The sequence below is a fragment of the Lissotriton vulgaris genome, chromosome 5 (genome assembly GCF_964263255.1).
Source record: "Lissotriton vulgaris chromosome 5, aLisVul1.2, whole genome shotgun sequence".
NCBI lineage: Eukaryota > Metazoa > Chordata > Amphibia > Caudata > Salamandridae > Lissotriton > Lissotriton vulgaris.
In genome coordinates, this window is record NC_141693.1 from 98,916,647 (window position 1) to 98,941,394 (window position 24,748).

The 24,748-nt window shown below is 43.9% G+C and overlaps 1 protein-coding gene across 3 annotated transcripts in view; it reads right to left on the reverse strand.

Annotated features, from left to right (window-relative positions):
• Positions 1-24,748, reverse strand: part of DAB2IP (DAB2 interacting protein) — a 1,377,413-nt gene that overhangs the window by 1,023,875 nt on the left and 328,790 nt on the right. Inside the window, exon 1 of one of the 3 annotated variants that reach the window (XM_086920964.1) lies at positions 17,974-18,295. The exons of 1 other annotated variant lie outside the window; for it this stretch is intronic. In XM_086920964.1, the coding sequence (XP_086777090.1) occupies positions 17,974-18,100 (127 nt within the window). In that variant the 5' untranslated portion in view covers positions 18,101-18,295. Of the gene's footprint in view, positions 1-17,973; positions 18,296-24,748 lie in introns of those variants that run through there. One more of the 3 variants, XM_086920965.1, reaches the window with a different exon arrangement.

Sequence of the window (24,748 nt, forward strand, 5' to 3'; positions counted from 1 at the left end):
TTTGGAACTCAACTTCTTGATTTGTCATAAATGGACCTACATTAGAATCTGTGGGGCCTATTTATTTATTTTATTTATGAATTGTATATAGCGCGCAAATACCCTGGGGTGTCTTGGCACTGTGAATGATAGAAAAGCCAAAAGCAACAGAGATGCGTAGTTAGTGGTTCAAGATCCATGTCTTTACTAGCCTCCTAAACATCAAGAGGGGGGGACTGGCCTTGATGCGAAGAGGGAGGGTGTTCCATAGTCTTGCAGTAGCAACTGTAAAACGTCGATCTCCCCATGATGATTTCTTTGTGCGTGGAATGGTGAGAAGGTGAGCAGAAGAGGAACGCAAGGATCTAATGGGCGTGTACGGGCAAAGTACTTTTTTTAGGAACTCAGGTCCAGAGTTATTAATCTCTTTGTATGCGATGCAAAGAGCCTTAACTTAGTACGGCTTCTGATAGGCAGCCAGTGAAGTTGACGTATGACTGGGGAAATAGATTTAAACTTAGGGGCACCAGACAGTACTCTGGCTGCTAAATTCTGAACTAATTGCAATTTATTCATGAGTTTCTCCTGAACATTTAGGAGGAGTCCGTTGCAATAGTTGATTTTCGACAAAACCAGTATGCACATCAGAGTTTTACCAGCACTAGGGGGCAGAAATGGAAGGAGTTTTCTTATCATTTTAAGGGTGTAGAAGGAGGAGGAAAGTACCGAATTCGCATGATGGATGAACGAGAGCTTGTCATCGAATATCACGCCCAAGTTCCTGACCTTAGTCACATGTCGTGGAGGAGGTCCCAGATCGGTTGGCCACCAAATGGGGGACCAACTAGGTGATAGGCTGCCAAAAATCATTACCTCCATTTCTGTGTATATATATATATATATATATATATATATATATATATATATACACAACAAATCTCTTTTGCAGGTTTTTCTCTGCCACTTGTGACGGCGGGCTTGCGGCCAGGTTGCGAGCCTAAATATTCCAGCACCAGGTCCTTACGTTTTGAGTAAGAAAGAACGCCGAGCCCCAATTCTTCAATGAAGCAATTTATTTTTCAGACAGCATTGGCAAACATACATACATTGGGTATGTTTGCCACTGCTGTCTGAAAAATAAATTGCTTCATTGAAGAATTGGGGCTCGGCGTTCTTTCTTACTCAAAACGTAAGGACCTGGTGCAGGACCCTGTGTGGTGTTCCCGCTACGGTGCATTTTTCAAAGGCACCACCACCTTTGAAAGAGGCACTACTGTAGGAACCGCTGCACCGTCAGCCCACCAGACCACAGGATTACTTGTAATCTGGCAGGGGGCAGTGATTCTTGGCGGTGCAGGGGCTTGGTGATGGCAGGCCACACACCTCCGCACCAGCAAAAGTCGTAATCAGGCCTTAGTTGGTTCATTGCTATTAAATATGTATGAAATGATTGCACAGGAATTTTCACTCCTTTGGGCCACTGCAATCTTTTGCCGCACACCTCTGTCAATGTGCACCAACTATGCACTTGAGGTTGAACATATAGTTCGGACTTGGTTCACATCCATTGCCACCTCAGACCACTTCCATGATCCATCATGTACTTTTATAAGGTGCCCAGTACCCTGACAAACGGGCACCCAATTTCTGTACCCCAAATAAATAGAAAACTAGACTTGTTCTCCAGTTTAACCCTTTCTTTGCCGCTCTCTTTTCCTCTGATGGATCAGGAAGGACATTCTCAATCACTGTACTTCCTGCCAGTATCAAACTAACTACCAATCGGAGCAACACTTAGAGGGCAAAGGTCTCTAATGAGAGTAAGCCAGACTCAAGAGCAATGAAAATTGTGAATCAGTAATCAAAGCTGCGTCCCTTCTCTTTCCATCCTTGGGGTCTTTGAGGACATACCTACGCCATGGAGCGGTGAATGGTGACAAGAGTGTTGGAACCAAAGGAACATCACTCATAATCCTAAACATTCATTTTCACAGGTGATTTCTATTCTTCCACTAGTAGACACAATCACCTTATAGAACTGATCTACCGACAATTTGTGATACAAACTCCACTTCCCTCTCCTGCCCAACCTGTAATCCAGAATGATGCAATGAGGTAAAGGGAAAGCCCAAGCAACCTGCAGGTTAACAAATGTTCAGATTGAAACCCACCAGAGCCCAGCACGGTGACCTGCACCACCACATCTTTGCGCACCATGGGCCAGATTTACCAATTTCTCACTCAGCGCCGTGCACCAACCACACATGCTGCACTGCGTGAAAAGGAGAGAGCAGAAGAGAGACAAATCCACTGGAATATGGCACTCTTCCCCTCTCCCCAGCACCGGCACTGAAATGAGCTGCTGTGCACCACGGAGATACCTTTGTGCCATAGTGCAAGGGTGTCTCTGTGAGTCAAGCATGGGTTTTGTACCTTCCAATACAAAATACTATGCTTAAACTAATTTTAAACATTTTACCACTTTGCATGTGTGCTGTACAGTGCAGCACACATCAAAAGTCAGAAAAGAAAGGGGAAAAATAGCATTTCTTCTTGATAGCAACCGGTTGAAGGGTGCGCTATTTTACTACGCTAAAACCGGTCTACATTATTTAGTAAATTGGGGTTAGCGTCAGAAACCTTGGGTGGTTGCATGGGAATAAACATGCACCACCCATAGTACGCCCCCTTGCTGCTAAGAAATGCAAAGCAGCGCTATACAATGCTTCGCCTTACTTTCACGTCATTTCCATCGCTAAACATTTTGACGCTGGAACGAAAATCAGACAAAAAGATTTGTGATGCAAACGGCGTAAGATCTTACTAAATCTGTGCACATGTGCGGTTTAAATGGTGATGGTCTGCCTGCGTCTAAAAAGTTGAGCAATTCTAAAATATTATATATTATACTTTCTTTGTAAGATCTCGGCTGAGAAATGGGAATACAAAGAAATAAAGAGCACTTAGGTGGAGAGTAATGAAAAAGGAACAGATGTGATGTTAAAGATTAAATTGTGAATATATCTGTCTGAGGATCTGACGCTGTTTAATACATGTCGATTGATGCGACCAAAGGGACTCCAAGCCCTTTTCGATTAATTTTCAAGCACTAAATATTAGAGATTGACCTTTTCTGTCAATGCCACTCTCCAAAAGGGAACTCTAGATATTATGTTTGTGGCTGGATAGCCATGCCCTTGTAAATTCTACATGGATTTCTTTTTCCTTTTGGAGCCTGCGGGCAATGCATGAATTACAATTAAAACCTCTGTGCTCCCTATGCCGTGCGGTCATATTTTACACTACCACCTATTTTTTTTGAAAAAGGTCAAACTTCAAGTAATAAAAAACCTAGGCAGATATGCAGAAAATCTGGGCACACACTCACATTACAGTAGTTGTCAAAGCCATTGAGAATGTCAGTGTTTTTTGATTGCATAGGTAATCGAACAATGCCCAGCTCGTTGATCCTCCTTACATGCCACATCACACTCTTCCTAACACAATCCACCAACCTTCACTTCATCTACAGTCCTCCTGGGCAAGCTCATACCACCATCCACTGTGAATGTAACCACTCGTACATAAACAAACAACAGGCATCGCCCTAAACTTCATTAATACATTAGACGTGGGATAGCATGTCAACAACTAACACAGCCTAAAGGCCATATTCTTGAACTTGTCTTTTCAACATAAGCAACCATCCAAAGCAAGTCACCCAATAACCATTGACTATGGCCCACCACCTGGTCTTCCTCCTCACCCAGCTCAGCATCCAGCCACCTTGCCTAGTTCAACCCAAAAGAGAACAAACCTTCAGATTCTCCAAAGACGTCCCTAACTCTAAAACTTAAAGTTCATCCTCCCACTTCTGGGTTTGATCAAGATCATTCAAAACAATGGCAATCCCTTCTAGAAAATCTTATGAATACCCATAAGCCATCTAGAAACATGCAAGTGCAAGCCAAACCCTTCAATAGCCAGATAATACAAATATCTCACTAACAACAAATGAATGAAAAATATGCAACACCCAATTACCTCATGGTACTGAAGATCCTGCCCACAACATGCAGACAACTCATCACATCATCCAAAGCCAATTAGTATTGAAACACCATCAATAAAGCTGCCAATAGAGGCAAAATGCTTAACAAGACAATCAAGCACTGCATCAACCCAGTGCTTGATTCTCACGTCACGGGCCCTAAGCACATACATATAAGTCATGCAATCAACCTCTTTTTCATATAAAAAGACCTTTCTGCCAACACATCCACAATACTAAACCTGCTTTGCCTCCGATTCCCACACCTATATGCTGCATCTCACTTTGTCCATCCTTTAATCTTCGTTCTCGTGGACACTTCTCAGACATCCTCAATTCCCTGAAACCCACTGAGTACGCAGATGATTTCTTAACCCTGTCCTTCTTCAAAGCCCTCTCCAGAGAAGCTCTGTCAAACCCACTCACCCCTGTCAATGCTTCACTCACTCAAAGCATCTTCAATGGAGTTCTCAAGATCATTGAAAAAGCCGTCTACTCACAGCTCTGAGGTCACAGCACCTCCAACCTTCTCCTGCATGGCTACCAATCAGACTCAAGAATCTACTGTCTATCTGAAAATAACATACTCCTAGAGCAAATGCTCACATTCATCAACGAATTCTTCAAAATTGTGGGTGAACTACCATCCAACTATAAAGCATATAAATTTATATTATTGAATATCAGTTTGCAAAAGTATTCTGATTATTTTTAACAAACAAAATTTCATCAGCTATTTTAAAATTAAAATCCATCAAGTCGCTCATATTTAGATCACACTGGGGGCAGAAGATAACATATAAACATATATACTAACCATAAAACACTACACAAAAATATTTTAAAATATAGCACACTCCAAACAAACGTGAGCTTTATTCTGTTTAAATTGCATATCCTTAAATAAGCCAACATTATTATGATTCAGAAGGCTCAGTAAATAACAGCAGAATACGCGCTGAAGTACTCCCCCAGTGTTAGAAGTACACAAGACCCTCTTAAAAACAATCTAACAGTTCTCATAAATGTCACCTATCCCTAAAAGCACAAAGTAGCTCAATAATAATTCAATGATTGGAAAACATTTTAATTTCACATGTAATTTTTCATTACAGGGAAAAATAGTTTGCAATTTATTTTAGAGACATTTTTTTTCTCCTCAGGAGGAGCCTGTCTAAAAGTAGGTTTACTGCTGGCATCTTACCCTTGACTAATGTGTTACTACAGGGACATACCACCTCATTCTCCCTGTGACTATACATGTTTACCTAGTTGGAAATCAAGACACTAATGTATCACTTTTTAGGCAAGTAATAACTCAATATGCATGCATGAGTGTGTAGCATGTTAAGTATGATTGAAACAAACACCAGGGCAGCGTGCTTAGTGAGCCTGATGAAATCCCTAGACACAAGAGGCTTATGTTTGATGGGCTGAAACATGTCGACCATTTATTAGCGTAGTAGGACCATTATATCCTTGTCCCCTCACAACAAAATTTTTAACCACACCGAAACAGCCAGTAATAAAGGGACACCTTGGTTGTATGAGGTATTTTTATAATCCCTCGACACCCTGGCTAGATAAGTATTCAAAGTCCTCCTGGAACAAGGTTGAGCCCATCCTGATTAAGGACCAGGATGAAACCTGATTATGAAGAATGCCACTACTAGAGTGTACGAGGGTCTACCAAGGAGACATTTTTTACGTCTCGTCTAGGCAGCGCATGAGCTGTCTCTTCGAGACATGATGTATCTTGAATGTGGGCTTGAAAAAACGCCCATCTTTTTCATTGGTTTCTCTTGCTGTCCTTTAGAAATGCTGGCTTATTATTGGTGACTACACTTAGCAGTCCCTCTTTTTGGATTTTGTATCCTCCCAGGAGGATTGGCCCTCTTACATGTCTTCTTACTGTTTAGGTTATTTATACTTAGAGAGAACTTTTTTTTGTTAGCCTACCTCTTTGCTCATTAACTATTCTATTTATTTGTGCAATGAAACTTCAGTCATTTCATTTGCTTGCTGTATGCCACCCCATCCCTCCCACAACACTGCTTGCAGCTTTAATAGTGTTGAAACACCTTGATGAAAAATGAAACCTAGGCATGAAGCCGTAGTAAAATAGGGAAACAACTAAGAAAAACCTCTTCACGGATCTCCCAGATACAGCAAGAGAGCCGCTGCTATACAATTCACTGCATCACAAAGACGCACCCCATAATGCTTTGCAGGGCCTTTTATTTCAAAACTCATGTTGCCCATATCTTCGCCTGTGGTGGTCCTAGGACGATGGGCCCACCACCAAATTGTTACGCATGACATGCTCTCATTTTTCGAACTGGGTCCTCAATCTAGGTTGGGGGATCCAAAATCATCACCTCCCCAGCTTTTTTTTTTAGGCATTTGAATTCTTCTATGGCTGGAACTTTTTGCTGTACAGCTGACAAGGTGATTTCCTTTAGTGTTAGTATGTGTTCCTAAGAAGAACATTGTCAAGTCACCGCTTCCTACAGGGAATTAGAATAATTTAATGTGTATTTTTTTTCAGTCAGCATTATTTATTTATTTATTTATAAAGTTTTATATAGCGCGAACAAGATCCCGAAGGATATCAGAGCGCTTTACAATCGGTTGGAAGAGAGGACAAACACAATGGTGGTTTAGATATATTGTTGACACTTAATAACTAGCATAGTGTATTATATACAGGATAACATACCCCAACCGTACATTGTAAGGATGTTAGAAGTCACATAGAAGCCACAAGGCACAGTTAATTAAACATGCGTTTAGATATAATGAAGGAATAGCGCTGTATAACGTACAGAATAATACACCCCAACGGTATAGTATAAGGGTATTATGTCACCATGGAAGTCACAAGACATGCCTAGTTCATCGTATGTGAATATATCTATAAAGAATAGCAGCATGTAATATACGGAATAACATACCCCAAATGTATATTATAAGGATATTAAATGTCAGCCTATTAAATGTCAGCATAGAAGTCTCAAGGCATATGCCTATTTCATCGTACGTGAATAATTTATAAAGAATAGCAGCATGTAATATACAGAATAAAACACCCCCAGCTGTATATAATAAGGATATTGTATGTTACCATAGAAGTCACAAGGCATGTATGCCCAATTCATCGTACGTGAATATATCTATAAAGAATAGCAGCATGTAATATACGGAATAACATACCCCCAGTTGTAGATTCGAGATATGTGGTATCTATAAAAGAGTTATCTGACACGTAAGCCCTAGGCACCATGCCAGGGGTGCTAAGGAGGGCAGTGCCTCCCACTCAGATGCCACAGCCGCAGTGTCGGCTGCCTGGCACGCATCAGGATGGTAAACATCCGCCTCTTCTCTTTTATGTCAATGAAAACATGCTGTGTTTGTTGTTGGTGGCGGGAAGTTAGTGTCTGTCCCGGGTTCCTCCGGATCCGCGGTTCCTCGTCTGATCTTTCTCGCGGAAGTGGCTATCCATGAGGTACCCTAAGCCACCGGGGCAGATCCGGTCTCACCTGCAGCCCCCCTGCCCCTGGGCAGGCCTTACATGCCACGCCCCCTCCCCTGCGCCTAGTTCCTTTTGCCATGTGTCTAGTGCTTCTAGCCACTAGTTGATAATAAGCTGTCGCCCAAGCTGTCATAATATAATGACATGAATACATTAATGTCGCCATCGTGCTTGAAACAAGGCACCTTAGCAGCCTTCAAGGCGCATTAAGACTCATGTACCTTCCCCACAAACAAATAACTTTCGAGCACCTTTACCTTTAATGATATACACGTACTTCTATCTTATTATATTTGCATTTTTTTTTAATTCACATATGCATGATTTTCCAACAGTATTTTAATTTGCATTAACTCGTCCTACACCTATCCTCGTCAAGACAAACCATGCTCCCTGTCGCCCCCTGGTGGTGGTAAAGTGCGTCGCCTGTACGCGGCAGTGGTGTGAAGGGGCGCATATAACTCTTGCCTTCTTTCCCTCATAACCTATTTCCCATTTTCAGGTTCTCCAGTGCCACAATGTCATACAAATGGCAGTAGCGCTATGCAAATATCATCACTGCACTGCATACAAAAAAAAAAAAAACATTTTCATTTTCAACACCAAGAGCTCGAAACTTTCACAAATGCGAGTCTGATTGCATTGCAAATGTTTGTTTTTCTTTGCCAGCAGGGTGTTAAACTGAAATTGAACCTTTTTTTATCATAGCAAACATTTGGAATGGGATACATTTGGTGAGGAGTGAATTTGACTAGGGAGAGTGCATCCCATTCCCTCTACATTCAAAAGTCTCTTTTCTCTTCAGGGTGGGGAATCTTAGGATACCCCCATTAAGATTTGTTTGATAGACTGTTTTTAAACCACAAGTCTAACGAGACAGCTAAAGCGGTCTATAGGCCAGAACTAAAAAGCTGAGTGCTGAAATACTGTCACAACTGAGTACCAGTTGCTAATTTAATTGAAGGCTTCTGTTAATCACTTTTATTGTATTCACTCAGTCATTGTTGGCTGCAGCGGTTAGCATCAATGGATTGCTGCAGCATAAACAATATCTAGCAGTGTGTATTCCACAGTAGTACACTACGGTAACTGTGGTGCGGGGAGGGCCTGAGCTCCAGGGGGCCCCTCAGCACTGTACCATGGCCTGAGCGCTCCTGACTGACTTTGTGCCTGCCCGAGGCCACGCAGTGGCCATCAAGAGGGCGGGCCCCTAGTCGCAGAGGGCTGCCCCGACCCACCTTGTGGCCAGCCACTCCTCACCCGAGCAGGCATCGCCCGGTAGGAGGTAGGCGGGCTGCTGACGCACGTCCGGGGCAGCTGGGAGGAGCCTCCAGGGGTACATTACTCCCTTGCTCCAGTAGGGAGGCCTCTTTGCCGCTCCGGACGTCGTCGCGCGGGAACTTCGGGGCACTCTTTCCCCGCCCTTCCTTGAACCCAGAGTGTCTGATTGAGGGGGGCTCTTGGGGAGTTTTAATGTGTTCCTTTTTCGTTGCAGGCGGAGTTACTAGGCGATCCGGAAGAAGAGAGGTGCAAACACTGTACTTCAGCGGGCACATAGGGGTGCCAGAGCCTAACCTGTAACCTCATGGGAGCTGCAGGAACTCGTGTCGGCGCCCCAGTAGTCCTTCGGGCGGTTGTGGGCCTGTGCAATCGGGGGTTTGCCTAGTTACGCCCCGCAAAGGGCGTGTGTAGTATAATTATAATAATTGTGCAGCAGTTGGGTGGGTCGCCACTGTGCTGATTGGCTCAACAGGCGGGCAGGTGGCGAGAATGTGGCCTGCCCTAGGATCGCCCGTAAGTTAACCCACCATCATTACATATGTTGTATGTAATAAACCTGCAGCAATTTTTCCCAAACTTAACACTTGTGTCTGTGTGTTATTTGCGGGTTTGGGCATTGTAGGGCGGGGGGTTCTTGTGGCCTTGATGTGACTATGGAGCGGGGCCCTCCATGTACTGTGCAGTGGGGCATCCTCAAGTTTCGTTATACTACTGGGTATCCGAGTTTCTACATATGTTCTCTCTGGCATAAACTATCACTCACAAGTGATACATGTCATAACGTTTTAGAAACCCACTAACAGAAAAAATGTTGTTACGAGTGTACTTCATCTAAATGTAATAATCTATTATCGAACATACCTAGTCAAATCAATACTTAGATGGAGGCTTGAGACCTTATTCCTCCCCAGTATTCAGCTTTGAGTATGTTAAGGCGCCATCTTAGTATGGCCAGATGAGAACCACTGGTTTATTTTCCAGGTTTTGAGGACCATTTTAGTGAAATCCAGTTCAGTGCTTTATTTGAGATGTGAACATCCCGTTATCAATCAAGTTTTTTTGTCAAACTGCAGCAAACTTTTCTGTAAAATCACCATGACAACTGATACAGTTCATATCCATTGCCATTTTATTACAAATTCCTCATGAAAATTGAATAGCTAAGTAGCACTATAGGTCCAATGTAAAATTAGGTTACTTTTCTGCAAAGGTGTTCTATGAGAAGCTCTCCCTGATTGGAAGGACAAGCGCCACCTACCAACAAGGTCACGCCCACTAACCTCTACAAAGCCTCTTGGGAAAGCTAACATGCAAGTTTTTTGTAGCCAAAATAAATCATCAGAGCATACAGAAGCCTGGTACAGCAGTCCGAAAAGAAGACTTTTTCATCTGGAGAACCAGGGTCGGATTGGCAAGGTGGGCATTCGGGAAACGGCCGAAGGGCCGTTGTCTCAGTGGCCTCTGTGGGCCGGTTTTTTTCTCCCCTTTTTCAGTTCACAGAGAGTGCTCTCTGCTATCTGCTCTCTGTGAACTTGGGAAGGGGAGAAAAAAAAAACGGCCCACAGAGCACACGGAAACAGAGACAGAAATGAAAGCGCTTCACTGTGTGCACTGCCATGCAGTGATTATTAGCTGTGGCCTCACTTCACCCCCTGCCCCTGAAAAGCAATCACGCCAAGGGTGGGCTGGGGAGCGGTGATTGTCTGCGAAAATCGGCCTCCCTGGGGGCTAGGTGTTGCTCAGGCCTTGAGCCATTTCCACCTCGGCCCCCCTGGGGCCCACGCAGCCAAGAAACGGTGTTAATCTTAACACCTCGCCCACAGCCCCTCAGATTCAGGGCACAGTGGGCGAGGAAGAATGGGTCTGGCTGTGGGGGCTAGGTGATGTTTTGAACTCCCACCATCTTCACCTCAGCCTTCCCCTGTCTACCATTGTGCTCCCCTGCCAAGACATTGCCCTGGGGCCTGGAGGGCTGGGGAGGGCTGATTAATTTACTAATTGCAGGGGCCATACTGCTGTTCATGTGCTCTTGAGCTAAGTAGGTTAGTAATAGCAGGGGCTTCCCTTCTTTTCAGGTGCTCCTGCACTGAAGTTCTTGAATAATTTTGTGACAGAAAGGGGCCTTGCTGTTTTTTTAGTTGCTCAGCATGTAGGCCATTGTGACCTTGGGCCTGTGTCCTGCGCAAGAACAGTATCCTCCCACTTTCATTCCTTATCTTTGCATAGGCATAGGTGGCCTAACGCCAGAGTTGCAGAGATGGGGATTCAAGTTTGAATCCCAGGGTCTGCTCAACAGCCTGTGATTCTGGGCAAATCACTTCCTCGCCCAGGCCCTTAAATAAAAAATCAGATCATGTGTACTGTAATTGGTACTCATGAATAGAACTCAAATAGCCTTTGTCTTGGGCTGAATTTACACTACATAAAACTGTCAAATGGTAAGAAAATTATAAAAAATAACCATTTGTTCATGCTTTATGATTCTGCAAAGGGACCATGATAATTAAAGAGGACACTTTATAAAAACATGTCCATATTTTTAACACAGCTTTTCCGATACAAAATTTCCATTTCATGTGCCAGTTAACAATTTAACTCTATTTTAAAGGCCTAATCCAAAATGCAGACAAGGGGCATATTTCTCTATATGCCAAAAATATCATTTAGTAAGTTTTGGTTAGTTTTTTTTTTGTAGTTTGTAGGTCATTCTGACAGTAAACACCCATTATCCCGAATCTTTCTTGCCGCATACCATCACTCCGCATACTTTTATTACGAATCTACTAGGACTCCGCAATGCCGTTATAACGCATGGCATTACATTTTATATGCTTTTACCACGCATACATTTACAACGAAACTCGTAAATGCATGAATGATAAAAGCATGTTTTTTTGTATATGTTAGGATAAGGTAAGTATGGGTATATAGGGTATATGTTTTGGGGTTCTGAGGTATATGTTTTAGGGTGATTGGGTATTTTAAGGGTCAGGGATAGTTTTGGGGTACTGGGGTATTTTTAGGTTTCAGGACTAGGTTTTGGTTTTGGGGTACAGGGGTATTTTTAGGGTGAAGGGATAGGTTTGGGTTTTGGGATACAGGGGTATTTTTAGGGTTAAGGGATAGGTTTGGGTTTTGGGGTACAGGGGTATTTTTAGGGTTCAGGGATAGGTTTGGGTTTTGGGGTACAGGGTATTTGTAGGGTTCAGGGATAGGTTTGTGGGTACAGGGGTATTTTTGGGATTCAGGGATAGGTTTGGGTTTTGAGGTACAGGGGTATTTTTGGGATTCAGGGATAGGTTTGGGTTTTGAGGTACAGGGGTATTTTTAGGGTTCAGGGATAGGTTTGGGGTTTGGGGTAAAGGGGTATTTTTAGGGTTCAGGGATAGGCTTGGGTTTTAGGGTGCAGGGTGTATTTTTAGGGTTAGGATGGGTTATGATTATGGGGTGCAGGGGTATTTAAAGGGACCATGGTGGGATTAGTTTTTAGGGTATTGCACAACTTTTTCTGGTTGGTTGTGTTTTGTTATCATGCATGTGGGCCCCAGAACGTGCTTCAGAGTTGGTGCTACATAATGTGTCTTACACATGGAGGACATGCGAAAAATTGTGAGGGATTGTTACACGGTTGGAATATTTAAAACCAATAGCACTAGTTGTTTGCAGGTCTCTTGTACCATGATTCAGAGAACAGAGTGTGTGTATTGCTTCTTCTATATAAGGAGGAAATTATTAGATTTCCACCAATGGAATGGTGAAAATCCTCAGAACATCGCATTGGTTTTCATTGTTGCTGAAAGAATGGCATAAGTAAACATAACTAAAGCTACAATTGCAAACACAATGCCCGTATGGTTTATTGTGATATTGTGTGCTAGCTCACAAAACAACAACCAAATCACCCTTACCACTAAAAATGTGAGAAATAGGCAGGTTGCACACAGAATTCCACGTCAAATGTTGTTGCAATTTAATGTACACAATTTACCCAAGGAATGATTTTGCAGCATTATTCCAGATTGTATTACATTATGATATAGGCCTGAACATAGGTGCTCACAAACATTTTGCCAGGAGCAACAACATCTGGTCTGAGTTATGACCAAGAGCTATGTTGATACCAGATGAGTTGCAGTTGGGGGTAAGGTGAGTGTAAGGGAAGTGAGGCATATACATCTAGTTTCTGAATTGCACAATGTGATACCAACAACTTGGCATTAATACTGGTTTCGTATCTTAATCAGATCATGTGATCCTAGGCAATTGTTTTATTTCACTCCCCATGGCCCAGACTTTAAGGCAGCGACAGATATGAATAAAACTGTGTTTTTTGTATATAGACATCACCTGCTGACTGTGAAATAAATGTATGACTAGATTGTACAGATACATTTTTTCAGCATTCTTTACACCCCAGACTGCCTTTTCCTCGTTTGTGAATTCTTACTTTTGTTATTACATGTTCTATTACCAGAGATTCCAGTCTTACCCTTTCTCCTTGACTTTGGACTAGATTTCTGGTTTATGTGATGATTAGAGTCTAGGACATAGCTGGTTAGGAAAGAGTATCCAACGACATTGTGCAGGGCGTTAAGACTGCAAGTAAGTATTCAGTTATCTGAACTGCAGTGCTCCTAGTCTTTACCAGTGTTACTTGCTCTGTAAGCTTTAAAAGGCTTAATTTACTAAATATTTGTCTACAAATTAGACCTCAAAGAGTAACCAAATGGTGTTTCATGAAAGGGCATGCCCCTCGAATGTGGGCCACGCCCCTTAAATATAGGCCACGCCCCTTAAATGTAGGCCACGCCCCCTTAATGTGGGCCACTTTTTCGTCAGTGCCCGGGCCAAATTGTGATCCCAATCCGACCCTGTCAGGAGAACAACCAATATTTAGTAAACAAAACGTTTGCATTAAGGCTGAGCTCATTAACCCCTTGCATGCTGCACACATTTTCGTGCTGTGCAGGCAATTTAAATAGTGGGAGGGATTTGTACGGCCCCTGGCTGTCCTCCACACACGTCCACCGTGACGTTGGACGGCCGGGGGTCATCCGAAGCATGCAAGGGGGTCAAAGGTCTTATAGACAATTCGCTAATGGAACAAACTGCTGTGTTAGCATTGGCTTCCCATAGATAAACAAAAGAGGGAACATCCTCTGATGAGACAACAAAAACACAGACCTGTCAGAAGGGCATGTGATGGCTGCTGCTTTAAATTTAACATGAATCAGCAGAATTCATAAGCACAAACACACACTCCCAGGCAATTTGTTAATGGAGTAGGGTGAAAGTGTGGAAGAATAGTGTGAATGACAAGTTTCCTAGAGAAGTGTGAAATAATTCTATGGGGTGAAGACTACAGAAAATTGAAGGGCAGAGTTTTTGGAAAACTACTTGCAAAATAATCAGGATACCTGGAGCACCCTTCCATAATTCCATGCCCATTTAACCTCCCTGCCGCTTCTTTCAAAACGTTTCTCATGCAGAACTGTCCTAAATTAGCCAGAATTTGTCATATGAGTCAATATAATTCCGTTTAAAATACCAGGTTCGGTGCATTAGGATTTTGCATTTAGATAACGAGATGAACTTTTTTCACCAGTAGGTAACACCTACTACAGCATCACAACTTTTGTGAATGATGCCTGTCCTGGATGGAATATAGTGATGGAGAGGTGCAGTGGAGAAGTGCCTGGAGTAGTGACCTGGTGGTATTTAACAGAGGCGGTGGTCAGTTGTGAATTGCCCATCGCAGTGGTTAATTTGAAGCAAAAAAAGGTGCTGGGGCTCTGCTCAGGAGGCAGCTTGCACCAGCCCAATTCTCCTGTGTGCACCGTCTAAAACAGAACCAACTACTAATGGATGTGGCATAATCAATCAATCAATCAATCTCGGCATTTATAAAGCGCGCTACTCACCCGGGAGGGTCTCAAGGCGCATAATAGTCCTATTGGGTCTCCCGGACGGGGCCCCAGTCATATCCCTACCCTCCTCCTCCCACCGCGTGAGTTCTCGCGCTCGCCTAGCCACACGCGAGGCCCCAAGTCCCGCACCACCAGCAACTGAGGTTACCCTCGAACCATCCAGACGAGATCGACCTTATGTTCTATTTTTCTTTATTATATACAGTTCATAGTTCGATTGACTTGTGATGTAGTAAAATAACGATTATTATTTTTTCCTTTTATGTACTTGAATGTTATATATTCTCCTGTGAAATTGTAGACGACTTATGCTAACAATGAGTTAACCTTCCCTGTACTGGTTATGCCTTGTAATCCCACCTATTCTATCTAGGCAACTGTCATTGCAATGCTTGCATATGATCATGGTCATATGTATATCACTTGTATAAATTGCTGAAAACCAATAAAGAACATTTAAGTAAAAAAAGGTGATACTTCTTGAAGGTCTCGGCTGAGGTGTGCATCGTGATCCCCATTGTGCGAACAGAGTTTTGCAAGAGATTGTCACTGGCACACAGGGCAGCGGCATTAACAATAGCGACCAGCTGAGCCGAAGTCCCAGATGCATCGATTTATTTATAAAGTTTTATATAGCGCGAACTTGATTGATACTTCATATGTGTTTGCGGAGTCCTCAACAGCTTTTGATAAAATTGGTCAAGCTGTATCAGAGGATAAATTATTGAGCTGCGGTGAATGAATGCACTGCTTGAGTTGAGTAACGGTTGTATCTAAGGGGAAGCCGAATAATACCAGATCAATTATGGCCAACTGATGCCTCTAAATAAGAGAGAGGCAAGAATGCCTCCTTGTCTCTCTCTTATTTAATGTGAGTCTTAGGGCTTTATTTAGAGTTTGACTGAGTAGAAACACTGTTGTAAATTAGCTGTGGTCCTACTCCAGCAAATCAATGGTTCTCTCGCCCTACTTAGAGTTGAGGGGGAGCTGGCTCTGTTAGTGTAAACCTCTGATCCGAAGGCTCATCTTCGAAAGGACTACAGGGGGGTCACCAGCAGAGACCTGCAGAATGGTGCATGGAGAAAACTTCCTGCATATTGGGGCCATTTTTTTCCGTACTGACAGCACAAACTCCTACGTTAGGAGATTATTTTCACAATTCAAAAACATTTGCTGAGCGGGCGCTTTAAAGATGGCGCCCACTCAGCAAATCCGCAGAGCCGTGAGTGCAGCCACCACAGCGGCGACTCCCTTCGCAGCACAGCTGTTTGCCCACCAGTCCGACAGCGATCTATAAATAGGGGATACTATTCTTCACCGTGGTGGGCAGAGGCTGTGACCTCCAACCCTCTGGCAGACCAACCATCAAGGCCTATATGACTGACTTGATGACCTTAATATTGAACATCTTTATTCTCATTTCAAGTCTCCTGAACTGAGCTTGAGGCAGATACCCGCCATTTAATAAGCAGGTGATGTTTTTATTTTAGGAAAGACACCCATACAGTTACAGGTGGCACTTCAATCCCTGCCTCAGTGTACGGCAAAGAACATGATGCTCGTTAGTTAGGCTAAAAGCTGCCTGGGATGAGGGTGCATAAGGGTCCCTAGTATCTAGTGGGTTTTAGGTTGTAGTCAGTACAGTTATGTGCAACTTTTATACATAGCAGATTGTCACTGACTCCAATGTGGGTTTCATGCTAAGAGTTGTTTACATTCTAACCAATGCACTTTCTTGCATTAATGTATGGGGGACAGTTGTTCACAACTTTACTATGAGCTTCTAAACCTAAGATATTGCTGGTGCTGACGTACAACCCCCCACTGTGTCTCCTATATTTCAGCAGGACAGCTGGTGGCACATAAGCTCCAACTGGGAGTCCATTGCGAGGCCCAAGAGGGTGTATGTGAGAATAGTGTTAGAAAAAATTTCCTCTCACACATATATTAGGCTGTAAATATTGTTTACAAAAACATCACCCACGCGGTTTACCTTTTCTATTATTACCTCAACAGGTGATGCTTTTGTAACTATTAAGACCGGATATTTCTGTGATGCAGTATTTTCCTTAATGTATTCTGGTACCACAAGGGCTACTCTTGGCTGCTGCATCTCTGGGCGGAAGGCCATATTCCACAGCTTCACCCTGAACCCATCAGATGCAGCGGCACCGGGCTCATTTCCCAGAGAGAACATCATGGAGGTGAATTATGATGTCTAGGCATTGATTACAATTCCCGCCGCCCTCTGCTATTCCCTCACTCCAGAATTACCATTTTTGAGGGTCCTGTTAATTCCATCCACGTGGAATAACAGCAGTTATGAGAAGTCATGGATTAATATGTGGAAAGCTGATCCTCCCATTATGTTTCACGTGGAGATTAATTTCTGTATGAAACACCACAGCACAATATTGCAAAGTTCCTGGTGGTAACTCCGGGGCTTCCAGAACTCAGTGTCCCCTGGCAATCTAAGCCACAGTGACCATCTAACTGAGAAGTGCCGCAGATATATTCTTTAGCTAGAAATATGGCTGCATCTGCACAAGAAACACAGTGTAACCTTCCTATAACTAGGCCTGGGAGGATTTCATTTACACCCGCATAATTTGGGTAGTTTCAAGAATTTCCTGTTACATTTGTGACACGAAATTTCCGAAATGACACAATTTCGCGTAATTACACGCCATTTGGCAAAAAATGTATCATCAAGTGTTGCAGGTTGCACAGCACATGCTTTGCCTAGAATCCCCCCTCCCCCTACTATGATTTTCATATATCAGAATAATAAGTCTCAAACAGGGTGAAATGGGCACGTGATTGTTCATCATCTGTGTGAGACATCAATACATCAATATTTACAGCCACCTCCGAGTTTGACAGTGTGACTGAACCTGAAAACTCACTGGATCGCCTACAACTTCAGCTCCTACTTAGATTCTGAGCGAAACCATAACCATTTTTAAAACGTGATCGAATAGGGTGCTGAGCAGATGAGCTGCAGGTCACTTTCATTTCGCCAGCACATAAAAGTATGTGCACACATATAGCGTGCTTCGCGAAACAAGTTGCCTCTAGGAGCTAAACAGAGCGCATATCAGGGAAAAAAGTTGGGAAATCGTGCCAAGATGTTAATCAAAGGGTAATTAGAGAGGCTCACACACTGCCCTGGTTAGTGGGCGGACTATAATGAGGATAATTACCCCTACTCGCTGGCCTGTTGCGGCTCCGGGACCGGCTCCGCTGACGCCGCAGCCGCAGCCGTGACCTGCCCAGCAGCCGGTAGTAGTAGGAAGGTCTCCCGGAACTTTTCCTGCTGTTGACAGACATTCTTGCGGCCCTGCTTTCTCAGTCCGACACTTCCAAGGGGATCAGCGCACAGCCGGCATATCTGCCCAGAGAGGGAGGTTCGCGAATTACGCACGAAGAGTTGCGCGAAAAGACAAGGATGTGCGCAAGAACCGAGACCAGCAGGCGAAGGCGGCTGCACCCGTGCGCAGCAGGCGAAGGCGGCTGCACCCGTGCGCCAGGCAGGACGGCAGGCGCTCAGCGAGCTCGGGCCGGATAAACTGGCAGACGGCACATCTTCCCAGGAGATAAGGTGCTTGAAGTCCAAGTGGGAAAGAGTCTGCTTTTGTTAGACTGTCACTAAAAGCGACAGAAAAGTTTGGGTGGGGGCGAACCCTGGCTTGGATCCGGGAACGGGGACATCCAGGGCTGTTTCCTGGAATAGTTCCCTCCTGGACGCAGGGCGCGTGCTGACTGCGCTGAAGTGAACATGAGAAAACTTTCGGAGGTTTGCAGGAAGATTACAGCGGGGCTGGGCGTGCCCCGGACCGCGCCGGCTGCAAAGCGCTGCGTTGGTCCGGAGAAAATAGCTACCGTGAGGCAGGCAGGGTACCTTTTATGTAACAACGCAGAAGATGCACAGATGTCCCACTGTCCGGCTCCTTTCTCACCCCCTGAGGTCTGCCTATTTAAAGCACTGCCCCCCGCCTGTTTTATAACCGTGCCTCTTGTACAGCACTCTATAGCTAGGTTTGTGCTTCAAAAATCACATACATACATGCGTACACGTATGCAAACATGCTTGAGCTTCCAGATCTGAGAGAGGTGTACCAAGGCAGCATGTAGGATTCATAAGAGGGGGAGGATGGAGGGGGTGAGGAGGTACAGTACGCGGCATGCTAACAAACAGGTCCTGCTCACCACACCAAACAGGAGAGAGGGAAACTTCAATGAGCCCGGGCTGAGCCAAATCCCGCAGGCCTTTCCTACCGTCGCCTTTTACTACAGAACAAAATTAAATCCGTGCCAAAGTAGGCTTTGCTCGATGCCATCCCATCCCACATTCCGCAGGGCATTTATTAAAATGATTATTAATGGCAGAACAGTAGCACGTGGATGGGAAGTGCGCTAGCTAAGAGTGCTCTCGTGCACAACGCCGGCCTTGTTGATGCCCAGAAGGAATCTGGCACTAGGAGCGTGCTGTTGGCTTCCGTGCTGTTGGATATCATGCTGTTGGCTTTCATGCTGTTGGCTTTCGTGCTGTTGGCTTTCGTGCTGTTGGCTTTCGTGCTGTTGGCTTTCGTGCTGTTGGCTTTCGTGCTGTTGGCTTTCGTGCTGTTGGCTTTCTGTTGGCTTTCATCCTGTTGGATTTCGTGCTGTTGGATTTCGTGCTGTTGGATTTCGTGCTGTTGGATTTCGTGCTGTTGGCTTTCATGCTGTTGGCTTTCATGCTGTCGAATTTTTTTGTAGTCTCACTACAGGCAGCTCCAACTGTCTCGTGCAGATAGCATTATATACAATACTCCATAGAATCCACCCGTGTTCATGGTTAGATGGCTTTCTTTTTAACTTTAGTTCTCTGCTTTTTAATGGTAGCATTCCCCCCAGTTCTGTGATTGATACCAGTGGCAGCTCCTCTGCTATGGTGAAGTAGCATCACCTCACTGCTTTTAAGCAAATTAAAGGAAACCTAAATAATAATAACTTATTATCATTTTATATTTAGCGGGCGGGCGGTGGGTGGAGCAGCTCTACTCATGAGCAGGGCAGGGGAGGAGTGGTTTGCCCACTCCTAAGTACGCAGTGACTGTTTGGACAGCCCTCTCGGGCCGCCCACAACAGTTATGCACACTTTCCCTGTTCTCAATGCAGGCTGCATTACAGCCTGCGTGGAGAGCATGCCCAGGCGCCCATTCCCTGGTTGAACTTTGAACCAGGATGCTCAAAACCAATCACAATGCTGCACTGCAGCGTTGTGATTGGTAAGCACCCAGGCTCCCCTGACCAGTCACAACGCTGCATTGCAGCCTTGTGGCTGGCCAGGGGAGCCTGGCTCTTCTTCCTGGCTTCTTGTTCCTTGAGTCCCACGGGAAGAGCAGGAGCAAGGAGCAGAGATGCGGGACCTGGCGGCAAGGTGAGTGTATATATACATTTTCTTTCATTGCGCAACCCCGCAAGTCATGCCAGCCACAACTGATTGATACTATCCTGAGGATAGATCCTTAAACTTTGCTTTTCATTGCCTGTGGTGTAGCCTCTCACTTTTGAAGTCATAGAACCACATTCTTTATTTTTTCTACAGCACTGCATGGCTCTTGGTAATGTAATAAATGTCCTCTACTACCCTCCCGCCTTATGCCATCAGCCATATGCGTCCTTGGTGGTAGCCTGGATGTTGCCCCTCACAGAGTGGTGGTACCTGTTATTGGCTTTGGCCTGATAAAGAGAACTTGATCGAAACACGTGTTGGCTGTAGGGGCAAAAACATCGCATTTAAGAAAGATGTATGTTTTGGACTCTAAGAGTTTTCTATAAAGAATACTACTCAAATACAAATCGACTATGGGAGATTTATGACTATGAATTGTTATAAACTAATATTTTTCCATTAAATTTGATTCCGATAACAAATAAATGTTTTCTTTTACAAATATATGTATGTGATGCAAACATACCACTGGTGGAAAATATGCCCAGGTAATTGATACAGAAATGTAGTTTTGCCGCATAATTATGTAACATTGATGGCAGCACCCCAACTCTTTTCCAGCACCAGTGTTTAAAATCTGTTATGAAAAAATACTGGCAATAAAACAGCATGTTTCATGCCAAAAAAGGACAGGCATGTTTTGAGAGAAACAAGATTCATCCATTCTACGAGCCTGATTTTAGTGAATAAAGTTATGTGGAGACTAGGCGAGATACTGCTCACAAGGGGTGAACAGGCCTATAAGTATGGCCTAGGGAATTATGACATAGTAAAGGCCGAAATTATGCGGCAGAGTTGACAAACGTATAATGCAAGAAAATCCATTTGTGCAGCATAATGTGACACAATCTGTATCAGGTTATTTTGTTATTTTCTCATTTAAAAAAACTGTCTGAGCAAAGTTGCGCCTCATTAATACCAATTTGAGACCAGAATGTATCAATCAGCAACTAAAAGGTGACCAGTTAACCTTGCAAACGGTCTGCCACTTCATGGAACCATGTGTGGTGCGCTTTATTTAGTAACTTTCATTTGTTTGAGCTAGAAACAATTTTTTGGTAAAGTCTGCAACATAGTCCCCCATTTCCTGCTTAAATTGCAAAGGCAGAAAATCCATAATTATGAAGAAAAAGCAATGATCGTAGAATCTCAATGCCTACAAGGGAATCTGAAATTCCGAGACATAGCGTTACCACTAAAATGCCTAAAGGGCAGGGGCGGTTCCTCTGCTAAGGTGGAGGAGTGTCGCCCCACTGTTTTCAAATAGTGAAAGAAGGAAAAATAAAATGTTAATAACTCGGTTACTATCATTTTATTTTTTGTTTCTGCGGGGCTTGGTTAGGGCTGGTGGAACAGGGAGGAGGAGTGGTTTATGTGCACGAAATGCTCATGATTGCTTTGGCCGGCCAAACAGTCATGCGCATTTTGCATGTTGCCACCAGGCTATGATGCATGGCCTGGTGGGAAACATGTTTGAGGAAAAAGAGAGAAAGGGACCCAATTGAACCACAGGGGTAGGGTACTAGAAGACCAATGTCAGAAAAAGCTCCCCCTGGAAACTGATATCACAGCTAAATCATACAACCTCACTTAGAGACCTTCCAGGCACATATGACTCACTCACAAATACTCATTCTGTGAACCAGAAAAACAAATCAGTGTAAAATAAATTATAAAAAAGTTGCTTACAATTTATTAGAAATATTATACCAATAGCAACTATGTAATTTGAAAATACATTGTACAATATAGAAAAACAAGTTAAAAACAATTTTTAATACATCTGTAAAAAAGTGGGACAGAAAAACACAGCAAGAAAAATTGTTTTAAATCATGGAACACCACGGTCATTAGACCTGTAGATAGACAATTTATATGCACAAAGATTTAGGCAGGACCAATTCTTGTTAGATAATCAAAAAGCAATTGTTTGCATAAGTCCTATATCCGTAATGATTCCCAAGGGTTAGAGCATCGACACGTTTCGGTGGGTCCAATGGGTATAACTGCCCACCTTCATCAGGAAATAACAATATCTTCCCACTTCCTATAAAAAAATCTCACACATGCATGTTTAATCCATCTGATATTTTTAAATTAAAAATGATTTCATTTAAAAAAGGTGAACTGCCGCTGCTCACGGCTTAGAATATCTCTGAGGCTAATGTTGTGGCAGGCGCATATCTTCTTCCTGATAAAAATAAGCCACAACTCCTTTCTTGTACCGCCCAATGTGGCCAAGTAGAAAGTGTAATCAATCTTCAAAGAGCAGAAAACATAGCCCCGAATTGAAGTTTCTCTCGTCGTATAAAACTAGTGAGTTTTCTAATACGTTGAACAGGAGTCTCTCACTGAATACTCAGTGTTGTAGATCCTTAACTTAGAGTCTGACACAGGGTGGTATTCCGCTGTAGGCATCTCTCAACATGGTGGGAAACATGCACAGGCTCCCTGTCCCTGTCGGAGCATCGAACCACGGTGATCAGACCAATCACAGTGCTACATTGCAGTGTTGTGATTGGCTTATGGGAAGCCTATGTGTCCTTCCTGCTTCCGTTCTGGGATGTTGGCAGGGAAGCAGAGGAGAGGCGTGGCCGGCCGAAGAGGTAAGTGTTTTTTTGTTTTGTTTGTTCTTTTCGCTCCCACTCGCCACCCCCGTTCTGTGCCAGCCGCCACTGGTTGGGAAGTGTCAATCACATGTCAGGCTCACTGAGATGCAAGTACGTCTGACTCAGTGGGACATGTGACTGACTCTGCCCAGGCCCTACCTGCCTTTCTGGGGCTCCTGCCTGTTGAGTAATCAGCACATTTCCCTGCAGCCAGTCTGTCTCTCGATCTTGACAGTAACCTGGGTTTGGTACCTGTTCTTTATTAGAAAGGGTGAAGCCCCCTCTGGTGGGATATGCAGAGAAGGAAGGAGCGGTATTAGAAGATTGTGAGGCAGTTCAACAAGCGCGAGTTCGTCGTTTATTTCTCTGCATGCTTTGATCGTCATAAGGGGGAGGGAAAGGGCTGTGTGTATGCATATCATAGAGAAACAAGTACATGAAGTGAAAAGGTAAAAAAAACACAGCCAAGTGATGCAATTGCATAAGTGGTAGCCTGGGATATGAGTATTTCTCAATCTTGTGTAACCGACTGTGCTGGTATTAGACAACGAGGGAACACGAGCCAGTTTGTGAATTGCAGAGGACTCTCTTCCCAGCGAGACCTCCAGGTCTCAAACATTCGGATCGGCGTTGGTCTGTAAGAATAATGATTCTTCACCACGTTACATGACATTTTTAGGAAGATTTCCACCTTTGCAAAGCGTGAAGCTGATGAAAAAACACAACTTACAAGCAGCAAGGAAGAGGCCATGTGCACCAGAGAGTTTGTTTCTGCTGTTGTGCGGGGCTGCAAGAGCATCAACCTACAACCATGTGACCGTGTTTCCAGTGTCATCTGAAGCATTTTTAGACCCCAAGCAAGACATATTTTGGGCCCCCTGTTCCAGGGATTTCAGTGAATGGCAATACCTCTTTACAGTCTTTCATTACTTTTAAAGTTTTTGGGGTTCATTCTCAGACATTTTTGCATCCAGTCTGAACCCCAACTTGCAGAATTTTGCAGTTGGAGGCAAGATATCCAAAGGCTCTAGTAACAGATGCTTTCCTCCATCCTTGTAATAAGGGTCTTCGCTACTCCTTTATTCCATTCCTGGTGATCTCTTATGTTCAGATTTGGTTTCCATGACTGCTTCAAATGATAAAAGAAGATCCACTAATATTACTTACGGCTTCACCGGGCCTAGTGGTCTTTAACACCATTTGATTATGTCAGGCATCCTTTAGCTCAGGGCTGTGAAAGGTTCGGGTCCTATTGTTCTGTCACAGGGCATTCATCAAAGTGGAGAGGTGTGGTGCAGCGGCCAGGGCAGCTGACTTCGGAGCACAGGGTTCACGGTTCGATCCCCGGCTCTGGCAGCAGCTCAGCTCAGCACCATGTGACTCTGGGCAATAGCTCACTTCATTTCCACGGCGGCCCCCAGCGCCTTGAAACCCGTAAGGGTTTGTAGTTTGCAATATAAAAATAAGTATTTACATCAAACCCTTTTGAATTCATCAATAAAGTCTGGGCTCCAGCAACTTCCAGAGCCTACAAATCAACTTGGCCCTGTTTGTCCCGCTAGTGCATTGAATCAAATCCCATATCATCACCACTCCCACCTTCTTACACCATCTGGCATGTTCAGGTAATTCATATAGGACTATAAATGTACCCAGATCTGCACCTTCCTTACATCATGGCTATCGCAGAGAAAACAGCTGGTGAACATCTTCTAATATGGAAACAACTTCATGAAACAAGGTTGAGCACACATTCCACAGCCACATCTACTTCATTGTATGCTGTAGAATGTTCTAACATTAACACTTGAAAAATCCATATTTTTTGTCGAAGCAGGGGGCTCCTATTGTTTAATGCAAATTAATAACCGA